The sequence below is a fragment of the Neoarius graeffei genome, chromosome 10, assembly GCF_027579695.1.
Source record: "Neoarius graeffei isolate fNeoGra1 chromosome 10, fNeoGra1.pri, whole genome shotgun sequence".
Lineage (NCBI taxonomy): Eukaryota > Metazoa > Chordata > Actinopteri > Siluriformes > Ariidae > Neoarius > Neoarius graeffei.
In genome coordinates this window covers 80,584,908-80,604,457 of record NC_083578.1, presented here as the reverse complement: position 1 = coordinate 80,604,457, position 19,550 = coordinate 80,584,908, and the positions used below count along the sequence as shown (strand labels likewise).

At 42.4% G+C, this 19,550-nt stretch overlaps 1 protein-coding gene across 6 annotated transcripts in view; it reads left to right on the top strand.

The window, feature by feature from the left end:
• Positions 1–15,200, top strand: part of LOC132893347 (scavenger receptor cysteine-rich type 1 protein M130-like) — a 108,357-nt gene extending 93,157 nt beyond the window's left edge. For 4 of the 6 annotated variants that reach the window (XM_060932386.1, XM_060932387.1, XM_060932385.1 and 1 more), the window contains 4 exons: positions 11,066–11,140; positions 11,913–11,993; positions 13,309–13,461; positions 13,548–15,200. In XM_060932386.1, coding sequence (XP_060788369.1) covers positions 11,066–11,140; positions 11,913–11,993; positions 13,309–13,461; positions 13,548–13,675 — 437 coding nt within the window. In that variant the 3' untranslated portion in view covers positions 13,676–15,200. Of the gene's footprint in view, positions 1–7,364; positions 9,960–11,065; positions 11,141–11,912; positions 11,994–13,308; positions 13,462–13,547 lie in introns of those variants that run through there. The other 2 variants (XM_060932384.1, XM_060932388.1) reach the window with 2 other exon arrangements.
• Positions 15,201–19,550: the final 4,350 nt, after the last annotated feature.

Below are 19,550 nucleotides of genomic sequence, written 5' to 3'. Positions count from 1 at the left end.
CACCAATTTGGTTATGATCAACCATTTTCTGTGCCATTTATCCATTGAGGGATGGGAAAACTGGAGACTTGGGGTTCACCCTAGACAGGTCTCCAGTCTATCACAGGGCTAACACAGAGATGAACAACCATTCACACTCACATCTTCAGTGTCTTGCAAAAGTATTCATCCCCCTTTTTGTTTGTCCTATTTTGTCGCATTATAAGCTGGAATTAAAATAGATTTTTGGAGGGTTCGCACCATTTGAATTACACAACATTCCTACCACTTTAAAAGTGAAAATTGTTGTTTTATTGTGACACAAACAATAATTAAGATGAAAAAACAGAACTCTGAAGTGTGCAAAGGTATTCACCCCCTTTCGTATGAAACCCTGAAATAAGAGCTGCTCCAACCAATTCACTTTGTAAGTCACATAATTAGTTGATTAAGATCCACCTGTGTGCAATCAAAATATCGCATGATCTTTTACATGATGTCTTTATAAATCAACCTGTTCTGGAAGGACCCTGACTCTGCAACATGACTAAGCAAGCAACATGAAAACCAAGGAGCACTCCAAACTGGTCAGAGACTAAGTTGTGAAGAAGTATGGATCAGGGTTGGGTTATAAAAAAAATCCCAAACTTTGGCTATCCCACAGAGCACCATTAAATCCATTATAGCAAAATGGAAAGAATATGGCACCACTACAAACCTGACAAGAGAAGGCTACCACCAAAACTCACAGACCAGGCAAGGAGGGCATTAATCAGAGATGCAACAAAGACACCAAAGATAATGCTGAGGGATCTGCAAAGATCCATAGTGGAGATGGGAGTATCTGTCCATAGGACCACTTTAAGCCATACACTCCACAGAGTGGGGCTTTATGGAAGAGTGGCCAGAAAAAAGCCATTGCTTAAGAAAACACATTTGGAGTTTGCCCAACAGCATGTGGCAGACTCCCCAAACACATGAAAGAAGATTCTCTGGTCAAATGAGACTAAAATTTATCTCTTTGGCCATCATGGGAAATGCCATGTGTGGCGCAAACCCAACACCCTGAGAACACTATTCCTACAGTGAAGCATGGTGGTGGCAGCATCATGCTGTGGGGATATTTTTCATCTGCAGGGACAGGAAAGCTGGTCAGGACTGAAGGAAAGATGGATGGCACTAAATACAGGGCAATTCTGGAGGAAAACCTGTTTGAGTCAGCCAGAGGTTTGAGACTGGGATGACGGTTCATGTTTCAGTGGGACAATGACCCTAAACATATTGCTAAAGTGCCAATGGAGGGGTTTAAGGGGAAACATTTAAATGTCTTGGAATGGCCTAATCAAAGGCCAGACCTCAATCCAATTGAGAATATGTGGCATAACTTGAAGATTGCTATACACCAATGCAACCCATCTAACTTGAAGGAGTTGGAGCAGTTTTGCCTGAGGAATGGACAAAAATCCCAGTGGCTAGATGTGCTAAGCTAATAGAGACATACCCCAAGAGACTTGCAGCTGTAATTATAGCAAAAGGTGGCTCTACAAAGTATTGAATTGGGAGAGGTTTGAATACCTATGCACAGGGTGCGATTTGTCAAAAAAACAGAAGGGGGGATTTTTTTTTTTTTAATCATGAAACGTCACAAAATTAAGGTAACAATAAGCTAACAGCTCAATAACATCCGATGATATCAAATGAACAACACTAAATGAAAACGAACACTAAACCAGAGATAGTAAATTCATCTTCCTATCTCTGTGACTAAATACACGAACACTAACACACAACAAAGTTCGCATTGCTTGTCGCATTGCTGTGATGTTTCTCTCCCTCCGGATTAAATGAACAGTGACTCGAAAATCACTAAAATACATGAATACTAAATGAACAGTTTGCTCTGATGGCGCAGTTCATGTGGCCTTTTCTGCTTTCCTGTCGGTGCGCTATCCGCCGCATTTCGCCCTTCTTTAATCCACATTTCTGCGAATTTCTCAGCAGGGAAGGAACGCACGTCTGGCCCATTGACAGCGAGGAAAAGAAGGCTGTTTAGTGTGGATACATTCATTCTGTTGCGCTCATCAGTAAGGATGTGATTCATGGCGTTAAATCCACGTTCACCTTCTGCTGCTGACACGGGAAGCGTGGAGACGACAGAAAGGAATTTGAGGAGATTTTCTCCTTGGACTCCGTTGAACTTGTACTGTCGAAATTCTTTCAGCAGCAGAGCGGTGTCAGAGACCTCAGCTGCCAGGGTTTTTTGAATTCTGACAAGTTTGTCTTCCCCAAACAGAATGCGCTCGCCTTCATCCTTCGGCCAGCTTAAGGGGCACAGCGCAGCACACGCAGCAAGCACACCGTTGTCGTCCAGCCTGCGCTCCACATTATCTGCCAGCAAGGTGAAGAAGCGGTCACGGAATGCACTTGCCCTTTGCTGCTGCTCTCGGTTACTCGGCTGGCAGATATTCACCCCCTTGAATGAGTGCGTGTCAAGTTCCTGTCTCAGGCTTTTGGTGTTGGCGCCGTCAGCGAGCTTCATGGAGCGCAGGGCCCTCACTGCGATGTCCACCTCTGCATTGGCCTGGATGGCAGTGGCATCTCTCCTCTGCAGGAACAGAGACAGGGCTTTCAGAGTTTCCAGGGCATCTTTCACCAGCGCTAGTTCCATCAGAAAGATCCACTGAGTCATCTGGGAATGAATTCCCTGACACTTCGCCCTTTCTGTGGTGGATCTTGAGGTGTCCACAGCCAGCGCAGAAAAGAGACGCACCAAAGCTGGATAACTCTCCCAGAGAGCTGTCACTGACGTGCATGATGAAGACAGCCAGCGCACATCAAACACCCTGCCTATTCTGCAAGCATGCATGCCCAAATTGGAAGCTGCGATTTCAAGTTTGCGGGTGTGCTTGGGGCTCTGGGAGAAAAATGCATACAGGCAATCTGAAAACATCTGAAAATGACTTGCGTCTGTTGTGTGCTTCACCGCATCATGGACTGCAAGTTCCAATTTGTGATTCATGCAGTGAATTACAGTAAGGTCAGGGTTAATCTCATCGCACAGGAGAGTGGCAGCTCCCATGTATCGGCCCAGCATAGCGGCGGCCCCGTCAGTCGCGAAACCAATCAACCGGGAGCGCAGCATTTCCTTGGTGATGCCATCTCTCTCCAGGGTGTCCAGCAACGTGTCTCGTATGGCAGAACCCGTGCATGATTCCAATTCGATTAATTGATAGAAGAAGTTGCAAACCTCTCCATCAAAGGGAATGCGAATGTAAACTATGAGACACGTTTTATTTGAGACGGTCGCGCTCTCGTCGATGAGGATGCTGAATTTGGCAGATGATTTTGTTATGAACCCTACTAATTGGCTTGCCATTTTCTGGGCGATGAACATCAGCATACTCCGACAGGCTTTGTCGGAGTGCAGCATTGACCCTACATCAACCCCATTCAGTTCTTGCAGTTCGATCACCTGTGGCAGCATTTTGAATGACAGTTCTGGCAGATCATGTACGCAGTGCGCATACAGTACGCTGTGGCCCATACCCTTTCCTCATTCTTCTTCCTCCACAGACTTGCGCTTACATTGGCAGTTTCAAATGCTGCATCACGCCTCTTTTGGAGAATTTCAAGGCATTTCACGTGGGACTGGCATTTGCCATGCTTGTTAATTTTATCATTCAGCTTTTTAGCTGAGCTGGTTTTAACACCGTTCACAAATGCCGGATCAATGTGAAGGCGCTTGTCTGTGTTGGGGCCTAAAGTTTTTACTTCAGAGCAAGCTGCACATTTCACTGACCCATCAGTTGACACCGTTAGCCACTTTCGACCCTCTTGCCATTTAGCAAATCATGCCGGCTCTAGACAGCCACCAACCGCATGCTGCGAGATGTTCCCAGACTCGTGAACAACGTCATCTTCTCTACGGGACTTATCCTGGGCATCCTCCTCCTGTTCATCCTTCGTGCTGCAGGTAAGTGTGGCTGTTGGGTTTGATTGTTTTTTATTTGCTGGCCCAACGAAGAATGATGAAATACTGCTCTGGACGCGTTTCATTTTCGCACGTTTTCATTAGCAATGCTAATTTCCATATAGAACGCAAAGATATTGTTATTATCTACAATGTATCTATTTGCTGGGGACGATCGTGAACATCAAAGCTGCCACTTCGGGTCATTTTGAAAGTGAGTGCAATGTAGACCATAGAAAACTGTGTCACAACATGCCTGTCATGTCAACTTTTTTTTTGGTTTGTTTGTTTTATTGACGGGGTTGTCCCCGAGGATTTTTTTTCAGCAGAGATAAAAACCAGAGGGGGGGATTATCCCCACCATCCCCCCCAGCAAATCGCACCCAGCCTATGCACACAAAAGATTTGTGTTTTTTCATCTTAATTTTTGCTTGTGTCACAATAAAACAACAATTTGCACCTTTAAAGTAGTAGGCATGTTGTGTAAATCAAATGGTGCTAACCCCCCAAAATCCATTTTAATTCCAGCTTGTAATGTGACAAAACAAGACAAACACAAAGGGGGATGAATACTTTTGCAAGACACTGTATGTGGAATTTAGAGTAGCCAGTTGACCTAATCCACATGCCTTTGAACTGTGGGAGGAAACCCGAGCCACACAGGTATGAGGAGAACATACAAACTCCACACAGAAAGACCCCACTAGACCAGAAGGACAAGGTTCGAACCCAGAACCTGCTTCCAGAGAGGCAACAATGTTAGTCACTGCACCACTGCACTACCTAGGTAGTGCAATGTTAGTCACTGCACTACCACTAGGTGGAAATCTCAGGCCATCCTCCTTAGGTGTTTTGCTGTGCAGAAAAAGAGAGCAAAAATGTTGTGACTAAAAGAGATCTGAAAGGCACTCTTGTAAAAATCCCACTTGCATGCATGAAAAACTACATTAAATACAATTTATTTTGTCATCATGATGACCATATAGCACTTTTTTTTACAAAAAAGTATAAAATTAGAAATCCTGCTCAACTTAAATATTATTGATAAATATTGTCTTAAAGACTTGAGAATTGACCTGTTCTCTTTGCATCAAAAGGACCCATTTTTGTGGAAGAAATCTAAAAATTACATATTTCACATAAAAGTGAAGACTCTTGGTTTATAGGCTACTAACCATGCCTTTTAATCACCGGTATTCTTTATTTAGGCCCAATCCAGCCACTGGGGGTGCATAAGCATACTCTTGATGCTGGTCCCAAGCCCGGATAAATTGGAGAGGGTTGCCTCAGGAAGGGCATCCGGCGTAAAACTGTGCCAAATCTAACATGCGGAATGAAAAGATAAATACCATACCGGATTGGTCGAGGCCCGGGTTAACAACAACCATCTCCGGTACTGTTGGTCAACAGGGTGCCGGTGGAAAGTGTGCTACTGTTGTGCCAAAACGGAGAAGGAGAAAGAGAGTGGAGAGGCGTGTTAGGAGAGAGCATGAAAGATGGAAGGGAAGGAGCTTAGAATTGAGGGTAGGAACACTGAATGTGGGAACATTGACTGGCAGAGCGAGAGAGTTAGCAGGTATGATGGAAAGAAGGAAGTTGGACATTTTGTGTGTGCAGGAGACGAGGTGGAAAGGAAGCAAGGCCAAGAACATTGGAGATGGATGCAAGTTGTTTTATGGAGTCGATGGAAAGAGAAATGGTGTTGGTATTGTTTTGAGGGGAGAGTTGGTCAACAGTGTGAGTGATGTGAAGAGGGTGTCAGATAGAGTGATAGGCATGCAGTTGGAGATTCAAGGAGTGGTAATCAATGTTGTGTGTGCGTACGCCCCACAGGTTGGATGTGAGAATGAAGAGAAAGAGTTTTTCTGGGAAAAGATGGATGAAGTGGTAGAAAGTATACCAAGGGAGGAGCGCGTGCTGATCGGAGCATATTTCAACAGACATGTTGGCGAGGGAAACAAAGGAGATGAGGACGTGATGGGCAGATATGGTGTAAGAGAGAGAAATGTGGAAGGGCAAATGGTGGTTGATTTTTCAAAGAGGATGAATTTGGCAATAGTCAATACATACTTCAAGAAGAAAGAGCAGCACACGGTGACGTTTAAGAGTGGAGGAAGAGCTACACATGTGGACTACATACTCTGCAGAAGGGGTAACCTGAACGAGATTGGAGACTGTAAAGTGATGGCAGGGGAGAGTGTAGCTAGACAACATCAAGCGGTCGTGTGCAGGATGAGCTTGAAATTGAAAAAGAGGAAGCTTGAAATAGTGGAGCCGAAGATTAAGTGGTGGAAACTAAAAGAGGTTGAACATCAGAAGGAGTTTAGGGAGGAAATGAGACAGCAATTGAGTGGTCATGGAAGTCTGCCGGAAGATTGGAATACTACTGCTGTACTCGTAAGACAGGCAGCAAGGAAGGTGCTAGGGTGGTCATCGGGAAGGAGGAAGGAAGACAAGGAGACATGGTGGTGGAACAAAGAAGTGCAGGAAATTATAAAAGAGAAGAGGCTAGCAAAGAAGAATTGGGATAATCAGAGAGACGAGGAAAGCAGGCGGTTATACAGAAAGACGAGACAGAAGGCAAAAAGAGCGGTAGCGAAGGTGAAAGCAGATGCATACCAGGAGTTGTATGAAAGACTGGAGACCAAAGAAGGAGAGAAAGACCTGTACAGACTAGCTATGCAGAGAAACAGGGAAGCAAGGGATGTACAGCAGGTAAGAGTGATGAAAGATGGAAATGGAAATGTGCTGACAAACAAAGAGAGTGTATTAAGTTCAAGTTCAAGTCAACTTTATTGTCAATAATGCCATATGTGCAGGACATACAGAGAATTGAAATTGCGTTGCCCTCTTATCCGCGGTGCAAACAGTAATAAACATGAAATATAAAATATAGGTACAAGATATAAACTTTAAAAAAAATAAATAAAAGGGGGGGTATATTTACACACACAAGCTAAAGCTATCTAGGAAAAGACAGTGGCAATCCAGAAAGTATAAATGTGGCAGTGTGAACAGAATTAACGGTATAAATTTAAATGTGACAAATGACAAGATAAACAGAATGAACAATGTAAACGGGAACAGCAGTCTGACAGTATAGTAGGGCAATATAGCATGATATAAACAGAATTATCAGTATAAATATAAATATAAATAAATAAATATGGCAGTATGAGCAGAATTTACAGTGTAAGTATAAATATGGCAGATATGACAGGATAAACAGTATAGCAGTGAAGTCTCTCAAAGATAAAATATGTATAAAGTGTAAACAGTGTTGTAAACAGTTTTTATATAGCGTAATTAACTAAAAAAGCTGTTTAGACAGTGTTGTAAACAGTTTTTACATAGTGCAATTGGATTTTGTTACAGTTTGTTAAAGTGGCTGGTGACATTTGGTTTGTGTATTAAGGGAAGGGGGTACTGGCCTGGGAGGGAGTTCAGCATCCTGACAGCTTGGTGGATGAAGCTGTCTCTCAGTCTGCTGGTTCTCGCCCAGAGGCTTCTCATTCTCCTCACAGAAGGCAGGAGGCTGAAGAAGTGGTGGTTGAAATGGGTGGAGTCGCCCGCAATGCTGAGTGCTCTGCGGGCCAGGTGTGTGTTGTAAATATCCTGAAGGAAGGGTAGGGGGACACCGATGATCATCTCAGCTGCTCTCACTATGCCCTGCAGGGTCTTCCGGCAGGATGCAGTACAGCCGCCATAACACCTCATGATGCAGCTGGTCAGGATGCTCTTGATGGTTCCATGGTAGAAGGTCTGCATGATAGGGACTGGTGCTCTAGCTCTTTTCAGTCTGCGGAGGAAGTAGAGGCGCTGCTGAGCTTTCCTGGCCAGCCATGCAGTGTTGCTTCTCCAGGAGAGATCCTCAGTGAGGTACACACCCAGGAACTTGGTGCTGCTCACTCTCTCCACAGTGGCACCATTGATGGTCAGTGGAGGATGCTGGGTGGAGGCTCTCTGGAAGTCGACAACCATCTCCGTCTTCTCCACATTAAGAGAGAGATTGTTGTCTCTGCACCACGCAGCCAGTTGGTTCACCTCGTCCCTGTAGTATGACTCATCATTGTTGTTAATGAGTCCCACCACAGTCGTGTCATCCGCAATCTTGATGAAGAGGTTGCTGTTGTGTGTTTGTGTGCAGTCGCGGGTCAGCAGGGTGAAGAGAAGGGGGCTTAGCACACATCCTTGGGGGGCCCCTGTGTTCAGTATGATGGTGCTGGATGTGTTGCTGCCGACCCGGATTGCCTGTGGTCTTCCAGTTAGGATGTCCAGCAACCAGTTGCAGAGGGAGGTGTTTAGTCCTAGACAGTCCAGTTTCTGTATCAGCTGCTGGGGGATGATTGTGTTAAATGCTGAACTAAAGTCTAAGAACAGCATCCACATGTAAGAGTCCTTAGTGTCCAGGTGAGTGAGAGCTGAGTGGAGAGCGGTGGAGATTGCATCATCAGTGGACCGATTGGCCCGATATGCAAATTGGTATGGGTCCATGGAGGGAGGGAGGATGGATTTGATGTGCTGCATGACTAACCGTTCAAAGCACTTCATAATGATGGGGGATTAAGAAGGTGGAAAGAGTACTTTGAGGATTTATTAAATGAGGAGAATCCAAGAGAGAAAAGGTCAGATTCATTGGAGACAGCAAATCAGGAAGCAGAGTTGGTTAGTAAGGATGAGGTGAGGGCAGCCATGAAAAGAATGAAGACTGGGAAAGCAGTCGGACCAGATGGTATCCCGATTGAGGCTTGGAGATGTTTGGGTGAGACGGCTGTGGAGTTCCTAATGAGATTGTTTAATAAGATCCTAGAGAATGAGAAAATGCCAAATGAATGGAGAAAGAGTGTGCTCGTCCCAATATACAAGAATAAGGGAGATGTACAGAGCTGCAGTAATTGCAGAGGAATAAAATTGATGAGCCACACCATGAAGCTATGGGAAAGGGTATTGGAGGCAAGATTGAGAAGAGAAGTAGCAATCTGTGAACAGCAGTACGGGTTGATGCCAAGGAAGAGCATGTCGGATGCAATTTTTGCTTTAAGAATGTTAATGGAGAAGTACAGAGAAAGCTACATTGTGTGTTTATAGACCTGGAGAAGGCATACGATAGAGTGCCAAGAGATGAGTTATGGTATTGTATGAGAAAGTGTGGAGTGAATGAGAAGTATATTAGAGTGGTGCAAGACATGTATGAGAACAGTGAAACACCAGTGAGGTGTGCCGTTGGAACAACTGAATGGTTCAAGGTGAAGGTGGGACTCCATCAAGGATCTGCTTTGAGTCCTTTCTTGTTTGCCATAGTGATGGATAGCTTGATGGACGAAGTGAGGCAAGAGTCACCATGGAACATGATGTTTGCGGATGATATTGTGATATGTGGTGAAAGTAGAAAGGAGGTTGAGTTGGGTTTGAAGAGATGGAAGTATGTATTGGAACAAAGAGGAATGAAGGTGAGCAGTAGCAAAACAGAATACATGTGCATCAATGAGCATGGGGATGAGAGTGTAGTGAAGATGCAAGGAGTAGATGTAAAGAAAGTTGGTGAATTCAAGTACCTGGGGTCAAATGTGCAGGAAAATGGGGGCTGCGATAGCGAGGTGAGAAAGAGAATGCAGGCAGGGTGGAGCAGTTGGAGAAGGATTTCGGGAGTCATTTGTGATAGGAAAGTCCCAGCAAGAGTGAAAAGTAAGATGTATACAGTAAGACAGTAGTGAGACCAGCTGTGATGTATGGATTGGAGACCGTACCCTTAACAAAGAGACAGGAGGCAAAGTTTGAGGTGGCGGAGTTGAGGATGTTAAGGTTTGCGATGGGAGTGACAAGGTTGGACAGGATAAGGAACGAGCACATCAGAGGGACAGCACATGTGGAGAGCTTGGGAATTAAGCTAAGAGAGATGAGACTGAGATGGTATGGGCACATCCTGAGAAGAGATGCAGAGCATGTTGGAAGGAGAATGTTGAGGATGGAGCTGCCAGGCAAATGAAAATGAGGAAGGCCAAAGAGGAGATACATGGATGTGGTGAGAGAGGACATGAAAGTGGCAGGTGTGGTAGAGAAGGATGCGGAAGACAGGGAGCAATGGAGACGAAAGATCCGCTGTGGCGACCCCTAATCGGGAGCAGCCAAAAGAAGAAGAAGAAGAAGATTCTTTATTTAGGCCAACAATTCATCACAGTTAAGTCCAAAGAAATAACAGAACTAGTACATTAATAGTATATGAAAATACAGGATATTATACAGTTAACCCGTAACTCATAGTTACATGTACTAATATATCTGTAATAGTGTGATATATTAATGCATTTATGTTACAGTTAAATACAATACAAAAAATAGAATATTTTTTATAAGGGAAGCCACAAGCGCACAAGCGTAACCTCTGAGCTACTCCTGTACTACAAGTTAAATTAACAGAAATTATGAGAATAATAGGGCGGCACGGTGGTGTAGTGGTTAGCGCTGTCGCTTCACAGCAAGAAGGTCCTGGGTTCGAGCCCCGGGGCCGGCGAGGGCCTTTCTGTGTGGAGTTTGCATGTTCTCCCCGTGTCCGCGTGGGTTTCCTCCGGGTGCTCCGGTTTCCCCCACAGTCCAAAGACATGCAGGTTAGGTTAACTGGTGACTCTAAATTGACCATAGGTGTGAATGTGAGTGTGAATGGTTGTCTGTGTCTATGTGTCAGCCCTGTGATGACCTGGCGACTTGTCCAGGGTGTACCCCGCCTTTCGCCCGTAGTCAGCTGGGATAGGCTCCAGCTTGCCTGCGACCCTGTAGAAGGATAAAGCGGCTAGAGATAATGAGATGAGATGAGAATAATAATATGACTATGGGTTGAACCAGAATGATTTAGGCTACAAATTTTTGTGGATTTTTTTTTTTTATCAAGCTAAACTAATTGCATGAAGAACCAAAGCATCGAAAATACGTTCAGTAAGAAGCAGAAAATCAACTGAAATATTTTGTGAAATACCTGTTTCTTGAAGCAGGTAACACTGACATGATCTCACCCTAAAATTTTACAGCAAAATTTATGGTGTGGATGATCAGAAATCCCATGTCAAAATGTATTGTCTTCTATTTTCAAACATGTCAAATTTCACTTGACTTTTCTTCCAGTAAGATTCAAGTTTTCTTCTGAAGACACTGATGTGGAGATCAACGAGAATGAAATGCAGAACTTGAATGAAAAAGGTGATGCACAGTGTCTTTAAATCTTTTCAGAATGATGATTAATATGATTCATGAGAAAGACTTCCAGATTATGAATTGGTTTAATTTCAGTGAAATTATTTCACATTGCACTATAGTATTTTATAATATATAGATATATAAAATATTATATGGACATGTGTGTTTTAGTGAGAAATACACCAATCGTATGTTTCATACAAGCTACATCTGGAACACAGAGAACCAAAACCATGACATAAATCTCTATATGTCACTCGTGAGGAAATCGATGAATTGTTTTGATAAATTTGGCTACTTTTTGTTTGTGAATGTGTCTATATAATCAAAAGAACTTCACATGTTGGCTTGAAGATCTGAAGTTTATCTTCTCATACTGAAAAAATCACATTTTTCATCCAAAATACATCACAGATCTGAGTGACATATTTTCTGATTTGTCAGTCTGATGATGTCACTCCCGATGTTTTCCCGCTTTCTCACTGATTTGGCGCGCGTTGTCAAAATGGTGAACCAGTTCAAAATTAAAATTCTTTTGATTAAGTTGCATTTTCTGTGGATGTGTCCATATAATATAAAGAACATTACACAGTGGCACGAAGATATGAAGTTTATCTTCTTGTGTTGAAAATATTTTCACTCGGCCACTTCGTTTACTCGTGAATATGTTCAACACACGAACATAAACTTCATATCTTTGCACAACCATGTAATATCCTATATATATTAACCTATAATCTATACTCATTAACCTACAATCTTATCCTAAAAACAGCAGATAATCTTGAAAACAGTTCTGAAGATTATGATGATATTGGTACCACTGTGAACCCCAGGGAGGAGAACCAGAGTGAAGGTAAGTCCTTTTCATTTATTAATTTTGTACAATGTCATTTAATAACTTCCAGTGGATCCAGGTGTTTGCCTCATTCAGGTAATGAAAAGATGGTTATTGTGTCCAATTCAAAGTAGAAGTCGTTTGTGAAATTTCATTTAATAAGTGCACACATATATATAAAAGTATGCAAAAGACTGAGGCACCCTATTTTTTCATAGAAACTTTGCTAGAGTACAAAAACTTTTTGGAGTTCCAAATGTTCATTTTCCAGCACAAAATTAAATGTTACAGAAAAAGAAAAGTTTGTATCTGAGCAGTATATTACATAAGAGACCACTTTTCAGATGAAAAACAAAACATAATGAAGGCTGCTGGGTTTTGGTGCAAAATTAAGAAGCGAGTGTGACAGTGTCTCGAAGAACTGTGGCTGGTTCTGTAAGATGCTCAGTAAAACCTACAGCTCATTTCCTTATAAAACTGCACTCACTGTACCTGAAACTACTATTTTTGTTTAAAGCAAATGGTCATCTCACCCCAAATATTGACTTTGTTTCATTTGTTATGGGTTACTGTTGTTTATAGTACTTTTTTAATTTTGAAACATTTCATTTCTTTTTTTTAAGCCATTTTTGGGCTAGGGCGGCATGGTGGTGTAGTGGTTAGCGCTGTTGCCTCACAGCAAGGAGGTCCAGGTTCGAGCCCCGTGGCCGGCGAGGGCCTTTCTGTGCGGAGTTTGCATGTTCTCCCCGTGTCCGCGTGGGTTTCCTCCGGGTGCTCCGGTTTCCCCCACAGTCCAAAGACATGCAGGTTAGGTTAACTGGTGACTCTAAATTGACCGTAGGTGTGAATGTGAGTGTGAATGGTTGTCTGTGTCTATGTGTCAGCCCTGCGATGACCTGGCGACTTGTCCAGGGTGTACCCTGCCTTTCGCCTGTAGTCAGCTGGGATAGGCTCCAGCTTGCCTGCGACCCTGTAGGACAGGATAAAGCGGCTAGAGATAATGAGATGAGATTTTATATATATATATATATATATATATATATATATATATATATATATATATGTGTGTGAGAAGAAAAAAATCTGAGTAATTTTGTAATAAAATTTGTAATGAAAAGCCGAAATGAAACCCCCACCCCCCGTACAGATGAAATAGTATATGGGTACAAGTTTGAGTCCCTTAATGCTGCTTAAGTATATTAGTGAAGTACAAATGCTCGAAGTACTCCCAGACACTGTTAGCCCTCTTTATTTTGTAAGTCTATATGCTGCACCTCGTCTTATGTCACAGTTGTACATCCTTCTGTGTTCTTACTCATTTTTGGTGTGACAGTAAGTACCTCTGAAAATGACGAGGAGAATATGAGCACAAGTCAAAGCTCCTCTGGCACTGACTATGACGAAGCTGATGAAGAAAATGCCAAACCACCAGCAAACAGCAACCCCACTGAGCCACTCCTTCCTCCCAGACCTGACAACTTACTTGGTATTCTAACATTCCTTATTTCTAAAGTCTTACTATAAAAGAGTTCATAACTCATCTGAGATGTATTATTCCGATAATCTTTGCAGACAAAGTGACATTCGAAGCTGAAGTGGAGCCACAGGAGGACTATGACGATGTTATATTACCCCAGACGGTGGTCAGTGAGCAAAAAGAAAGGCTCAGTATACCTGGTCCATCATCAAATCCACCATAACTGGTTTTGGAAGATGAAGCCAAGCATCAGAAAGATGAGTAATCAAGGTCATTTTTAGGTGGTTTGAAACATTTTTTAAAGGCATGAAAAAATATTTTTTTTTTTCCAAATCAGATGATTATCATTTTATACATTATGTTCAAAGGCACTGGCATGAGCGTAAATAGCAACATGCTTCATATGAATGTGTCTTAATTGTGAATACTATCTACTGTCATGAGGAGCAGCAGAATGTACTGTAGGTCAAACTGTTTCCACAAATCAAATTTGTAATTGTGAGTTTCTAAAAATTAATGGAATTAAGAAGTTTAAAATCTATTTTTCTTTTGTAATTCATTTTCTAAAATGTGTATGTAATAACTGACATAGTGTACTGTTATTATACTTACTGGTAACCTGTTCCATCATTTTGTTTTACTTTGACCACATTATTTGTTTTATATATTGCTGTAAAGAGGAAAGTTGTGGTCTTGTGTTATTATTATTATTATTGCACTCCAAATATTAGACATTATTCGATCCACATTGGCTGGATATGAGCAATCATGTGCTCTGATTGGCTACTCTACTACTAGGATATCAGCTCATTTACTGAGTAGAGAAAAACAAAATGGCAGAGTGTGTTGTTGAAGCAACCAAGGATGAAATAAAAACTCTACTTGAAAGCAACCCCCCCAAAATACAAAAAAGCAACAAAATATGCAATTAAAGTGTTTGATGGAAAGAGCATATCTTTTTTTTTTTTTTTTCAAGAATTATAGCATTTTTCACAAATTGCTCCTGTCATTTTGCCGGTTTGTTTACAGTCTAAGCAGAAATTATTTTGTCGGACGTTTTGTATGAAGCTTTTATTTATCAAATTTGCAAAAAATAAAAATGCTTTGTTTCTCAAAATCCAGTGAATGTGGATAGAATAAAACACTTATTCCACTCAATCTCATCATACATGGCTTATAGCCAACTCTGCGTTATGCACCTCATCGGCTATCAGCTCATGTATGACTCGATTTCATGGAATAACTGTTTTTTATATACTCATTTTAATATTGACTTTGATCAAACTGTTTTAAAATCTATTTTATACAAAGTTGCAGGAACCATATATCCCTGCATTGTGTTTTCTGTTATAACTGGCTGAAGCTTCCCATAATTGACCATGTGACACCTTATAGCATGCCAACTGATGTCATTAGTCGACCTAAATTATCCACAAAGTCTTTCCAAGCAGCTTTTTCTTCTGTTTATGGTCATGAATCTCTTTGTTTACCTCACAATTGTAAAAAACTTGCATTTCCTCCTGCAATTCTTTGCGTTCCTAGAGTGTAGGGCATTGGTTCCCTTGGTTTGTTCCTGTTCCTTATTCATAATCTTATGCAACTTCTGGTTTGAAGCTTCTCCTTTGTTTGTTATGGATTTTAATGCTTATCTGCCTGTGTTTGCCTCATTTTGAAACCCCACAATGGATAAAGGTGTATCTGAAATAGTCTGAATAAAACTTCCCCACCCCACAAAATATTTATAAAAATTATAATTCTCTATTTTTGTTCACATTACTGTTTTCTTCAGTTTTATAATAAAGTTTTTTGTATGTGTTTGGTTTCTGTGATAAATGGACAGACTGAAAAATGGCTCTGATGCTGTTTATTAAACTGTATGGATCTAAAACGCTTATAGTTTGATATACAGCACGAGAAGCCATTTTTCTATTCCATCATCTTGTATGCCTCCTACAAGATTATTATATTTCATGTGGGTATGTATCAAATCTGGCATTATTTTGTGTTCTATGTACACCACAAAAATATCAACACATCTTTGTCTTCCAGCATTATTGGTTAGCTCCTTTAGTCCTTTTGTGCACTTGGACCCTCTGATTCAAACATACTGTACAACATACAATATATTAATTACTTTTCTGCTCGCATCAATAACTCCAATCTGCAGACATTGATCTTTCTGTAAGGCAGTTAATTGACACCTCAGTCCTGGGACATCTGGGACAACTTTCTTCTCGCTTGGTTTACACTCATCACCAGGTGTGCTTGGAGCAACCAACCTTGTGGGCTTGTTGCCAAGAAGCACTAAATAGTTCGGTGCAAGTTTAAGAATCACAAAACCAGGAGATCCAAATGAACTGTTTAATTGTGCCTTTAAACCACCACATCCCAGTTCCATTTTCCAGTGGCTATAGATGGCCTGCCTATCCTTGGTTGGTTGGTAAGCATTTGATGCTCCTCATCTACCCTGCAGGAGGGAGGGTACATTGCTCCCTTACCATTAAATAATGTCAGAAGGACAGAAACCACAGTTCTGCTGCTAGTCCCCAGCTTTTTCAAGGCTCAGGATTTTAACCTCAAACACCAATAAAGCTGTCGCTCAAACACAAGAACGTTGTTTCCTCTTGGACAGAGATGCAATAAAAAAAAAGGTGGACCCAACTATTCAAGACAAGTGGCTTTATTCAACTTATTCTCAGTCCATTCCACAGAAACAGTACATTGAAAAAAAAAGACTATCCTTGTGGCCATTACTTCAAAGCTTTGTGCTTCTAGATCTCCCAAAGTGTCACCAGTCCTCATCCTCCTTAACCTGTAAGCAGTCTTCAACAAAGTTAATGACAAGACTCTCCTGTCCATCCTGAATCTTAGAATTCCTGACAGAGCATGGCAGTGGTTTGTTTCTTACCGAGAGAGATGGTCACATTGAGTGACATGGAGGGGATCCACATCTGCTCCATGCAGATTCTCCACTCGTTTCCCACAAGACTCAGTGTTGAGTCCTCTTCTGTTCTCCCTCTATACCAACTCTCTTGGTGAGGTCATATCCTCACATGGGCTTTCATACCACTTGATATCCTGATGGCACTCATTCTCCTCTTTCCTCCCTCGGACACTCATGTTTCCACTCAGAGCTCAGCATGTCTGGCAGGCATCTCACTGTGGATGACAGCTCATCAGCTGAAACTAAAACCCAGCAAAATACAGCTGCTGTACATCTCTGGAAATACATTCTCATGTCAAGATCTTTTGATTTCCCTAGAAAACTCTCAGATCTCACCCTCTGTCTATGCACACAACCTTGAGCTATCCATGGACAACAAACTGTCCTTCTTACCACATGTTGCTAAACTGTCTCACAACATTAGCAGTGTCCGAACATTTTTATCCACAGAGGCCACTCAGGTGTTTGTTCAGTCACTTGTCTTTTTTGAAACTGGACTACTGCAACATGCTCCTGGCGAGTCTGCCCCTATGCACCAGCTGACCTCTGCAACTATTCCACAATGCAGCTGTGTGACTTTTTCCAATGTCCCAAGGTTCTCCCACTCCACCCCATTGCAATGTTCCCTCCATTGCCTTTCTGTAGCAATGGATATCCTGCCTCATATTTAAAATGCTGATGCTAGCCTACAAAGTCAAAAATTGAAGAGCACCCAGCTACCTTAAAACACATACTGGTATCACACCCTGCTCTGCACCATGCTCCTTTTGAGCCTCTAGCATAGCTTGATTGGACCTACCATCTCTCACAGTACAAGGAAGACATGTATTCAGGCTCTTCTCCATCCTGGCACTGAGGTGGTAGAATGAACTTCCCCAGGCTGTCCAAACATTTGAATCACTGGCTGTCTTTAAACTACTTAAATGAGCTTTGGGGTTTTTTTTTTTTTTTTTCAAATTCCTTGCTCTAAATCCTGACCTAGTGAATTAGCATGAGACCATAAAGTACATCTGTAAATCAGGTCATAAAGAATATTTAGTAATGACACCCGGCCTGGTCAATGCATGCCTCAGTCTGTCACTCTTTCATTAATTATATTGTAAAGAACATGCTCTACCATTTCTCCAATTCAGATACACAGATACACACAACCATACACTGTATGACATGTAGTGAAATTTTTTATGGCTATCCATGATATAAAAATTTGAAATTTAAAAATAATTTATAGAAGAAGCCAGAATTTACTTGTTGTCACAGTGCAGGCACTTATGCATGTATGCGCAGAAGAGTGACAAGGAGCAAAAAGTAACAGAGCCAAAACAAGAGACAAGAATCAGAGTCGTAGAACTAGTAAGGGTCAGGCAATTGGCAAACAGCATTAATGGGGAAAGACAGAGCAAAAACAGAAAATAGAGAAGCAAGAGTCAGAAGACAGCGAGTAAGTCAGAAAACAACAAGGCTCGGTATGAACTGATATAGGCAGAAGATACTTACATACAGATGTAACTGCAGAGACCTTTGACTAGTCCATACAAACTCCCTTGGAACTGACGACGTATCCAAGGAAGGAGATACGCATTTGATGGAACTCGCATTTTTCTGCTTTAACATAGAGATGATTCTGGAGCAGGTATTGAAGAACTGTTCTTACATGCTCTTGATGACTTTCTTCGTCTGGGAAGTATATCAGGATGTCATTGACATATGCAATAGCATATTTACCCAGCATGTCCCATAGCATGTCATTGATAAGGCAGTGGAACATGCTAGGCACCGAAGAAAGGCCATATGGCATTACCCGGTATTCGAAGTGACCGGCAGTAGTGCGGAACACGGTTTTCCATTCATCTTCCTTTTTGATCCTGATGAGATTGTACGCACTGCATAAATCAAGCTTGGAGAAGATTTTTGCTGATCTCAGTTGTTCCAGGGCTGCAGGGACAAGATGAAGTGCATAAGGGTATTTCACTGATACCTGGTTCAATCCCCTGTAGTCAAAACATGGGCAAAGACCCCCACCTCATTTTTCTACAAAGAAGAAGCCAGCCAAGGCTAGAGACCTTGAAGGGCAGATGTACCCCTGCTTGAGAGCCTCCTGAATGTACTCCTCCATAGCTGCTTGTTCTTTCTGAGACAGAGAGTATATACACCCCCGAGGTGGTGACATCCCTGGCAGGAGGTCAATCGTGCAGTCATATGGTCTGTGAGGTGGCAAACCACAGGCTTTTCCCTTGCTCAAAACCTCCTTGAGATCCAGATAACATTCAGGAATGTTGTCCAGAGTGTCTGGCTGAGGGCTCTCCACAGAGGTGGATGCGAGAGTGACTTGAGGATGAGCAATGCAGCCCTGAAAACATGCAGGTGATCACTGTAGAGTGTCCTTGTTTTGCCATGAGATTAGGGGGTCATGAAGCTGGAGCCAAGGGTAGCCAAGGATGAGCTTGTGACTTATGGTAGTGGTGACGTACAGTGAGATAAGCTCTGAGTGGATGGCACCCACTTGGATGCAGAGAGGAGCTGTGCAAAGGGTGACAAAGCCCTCTCCTATTGGCCCTCCATTGATGGTCCGAATGCTGAGTGTTCTGTAAAGCAGGGTTGTTGGCAAGTTGAACTTCTGAATGATTGAGTTGCTGATGAAGTTCCTCTCTGCCCCTGAATTAATGAAAGCAGAGAGGATATGGGTAGAAGTAGCCAACTTTAAAAGTACTGGAACCTTGAACGATTTGGAATTGAACCTTCTTATTGGACTTATGTTGCGTGGAGGACCCTCTGTAGGAGATGAGCAAGAAGGACGAATGGGACAGCAATTGAGCTGATGTTCAGGGCTACCTCAGTAGAAACACAGTCCCTCCTTCCTCCTTCTGGCACGTTCAGAGAGAGTTAGGCAGGTGCGTGAGACGTCCACGGCAGAACTGTCCTCCAAAACTGAATCCAGTTTACCAATGAGCCAAGAGATTACCAAGATGAAACGCGAGGTTGATGAGAGAATCGATCGTGAGTTGTTCATCATGGCAGGTGAGTTTGCTCAGAATCTCAGGGCGCAAACCTTGGTGAAATACAGCTTTCAGCGCAGGATCATTCCATCCACTAGTGGCCACCAGTGTTCTGAATTCCAAAGCATACTTGGCTACACTTCTGGAGCCCTGTGATT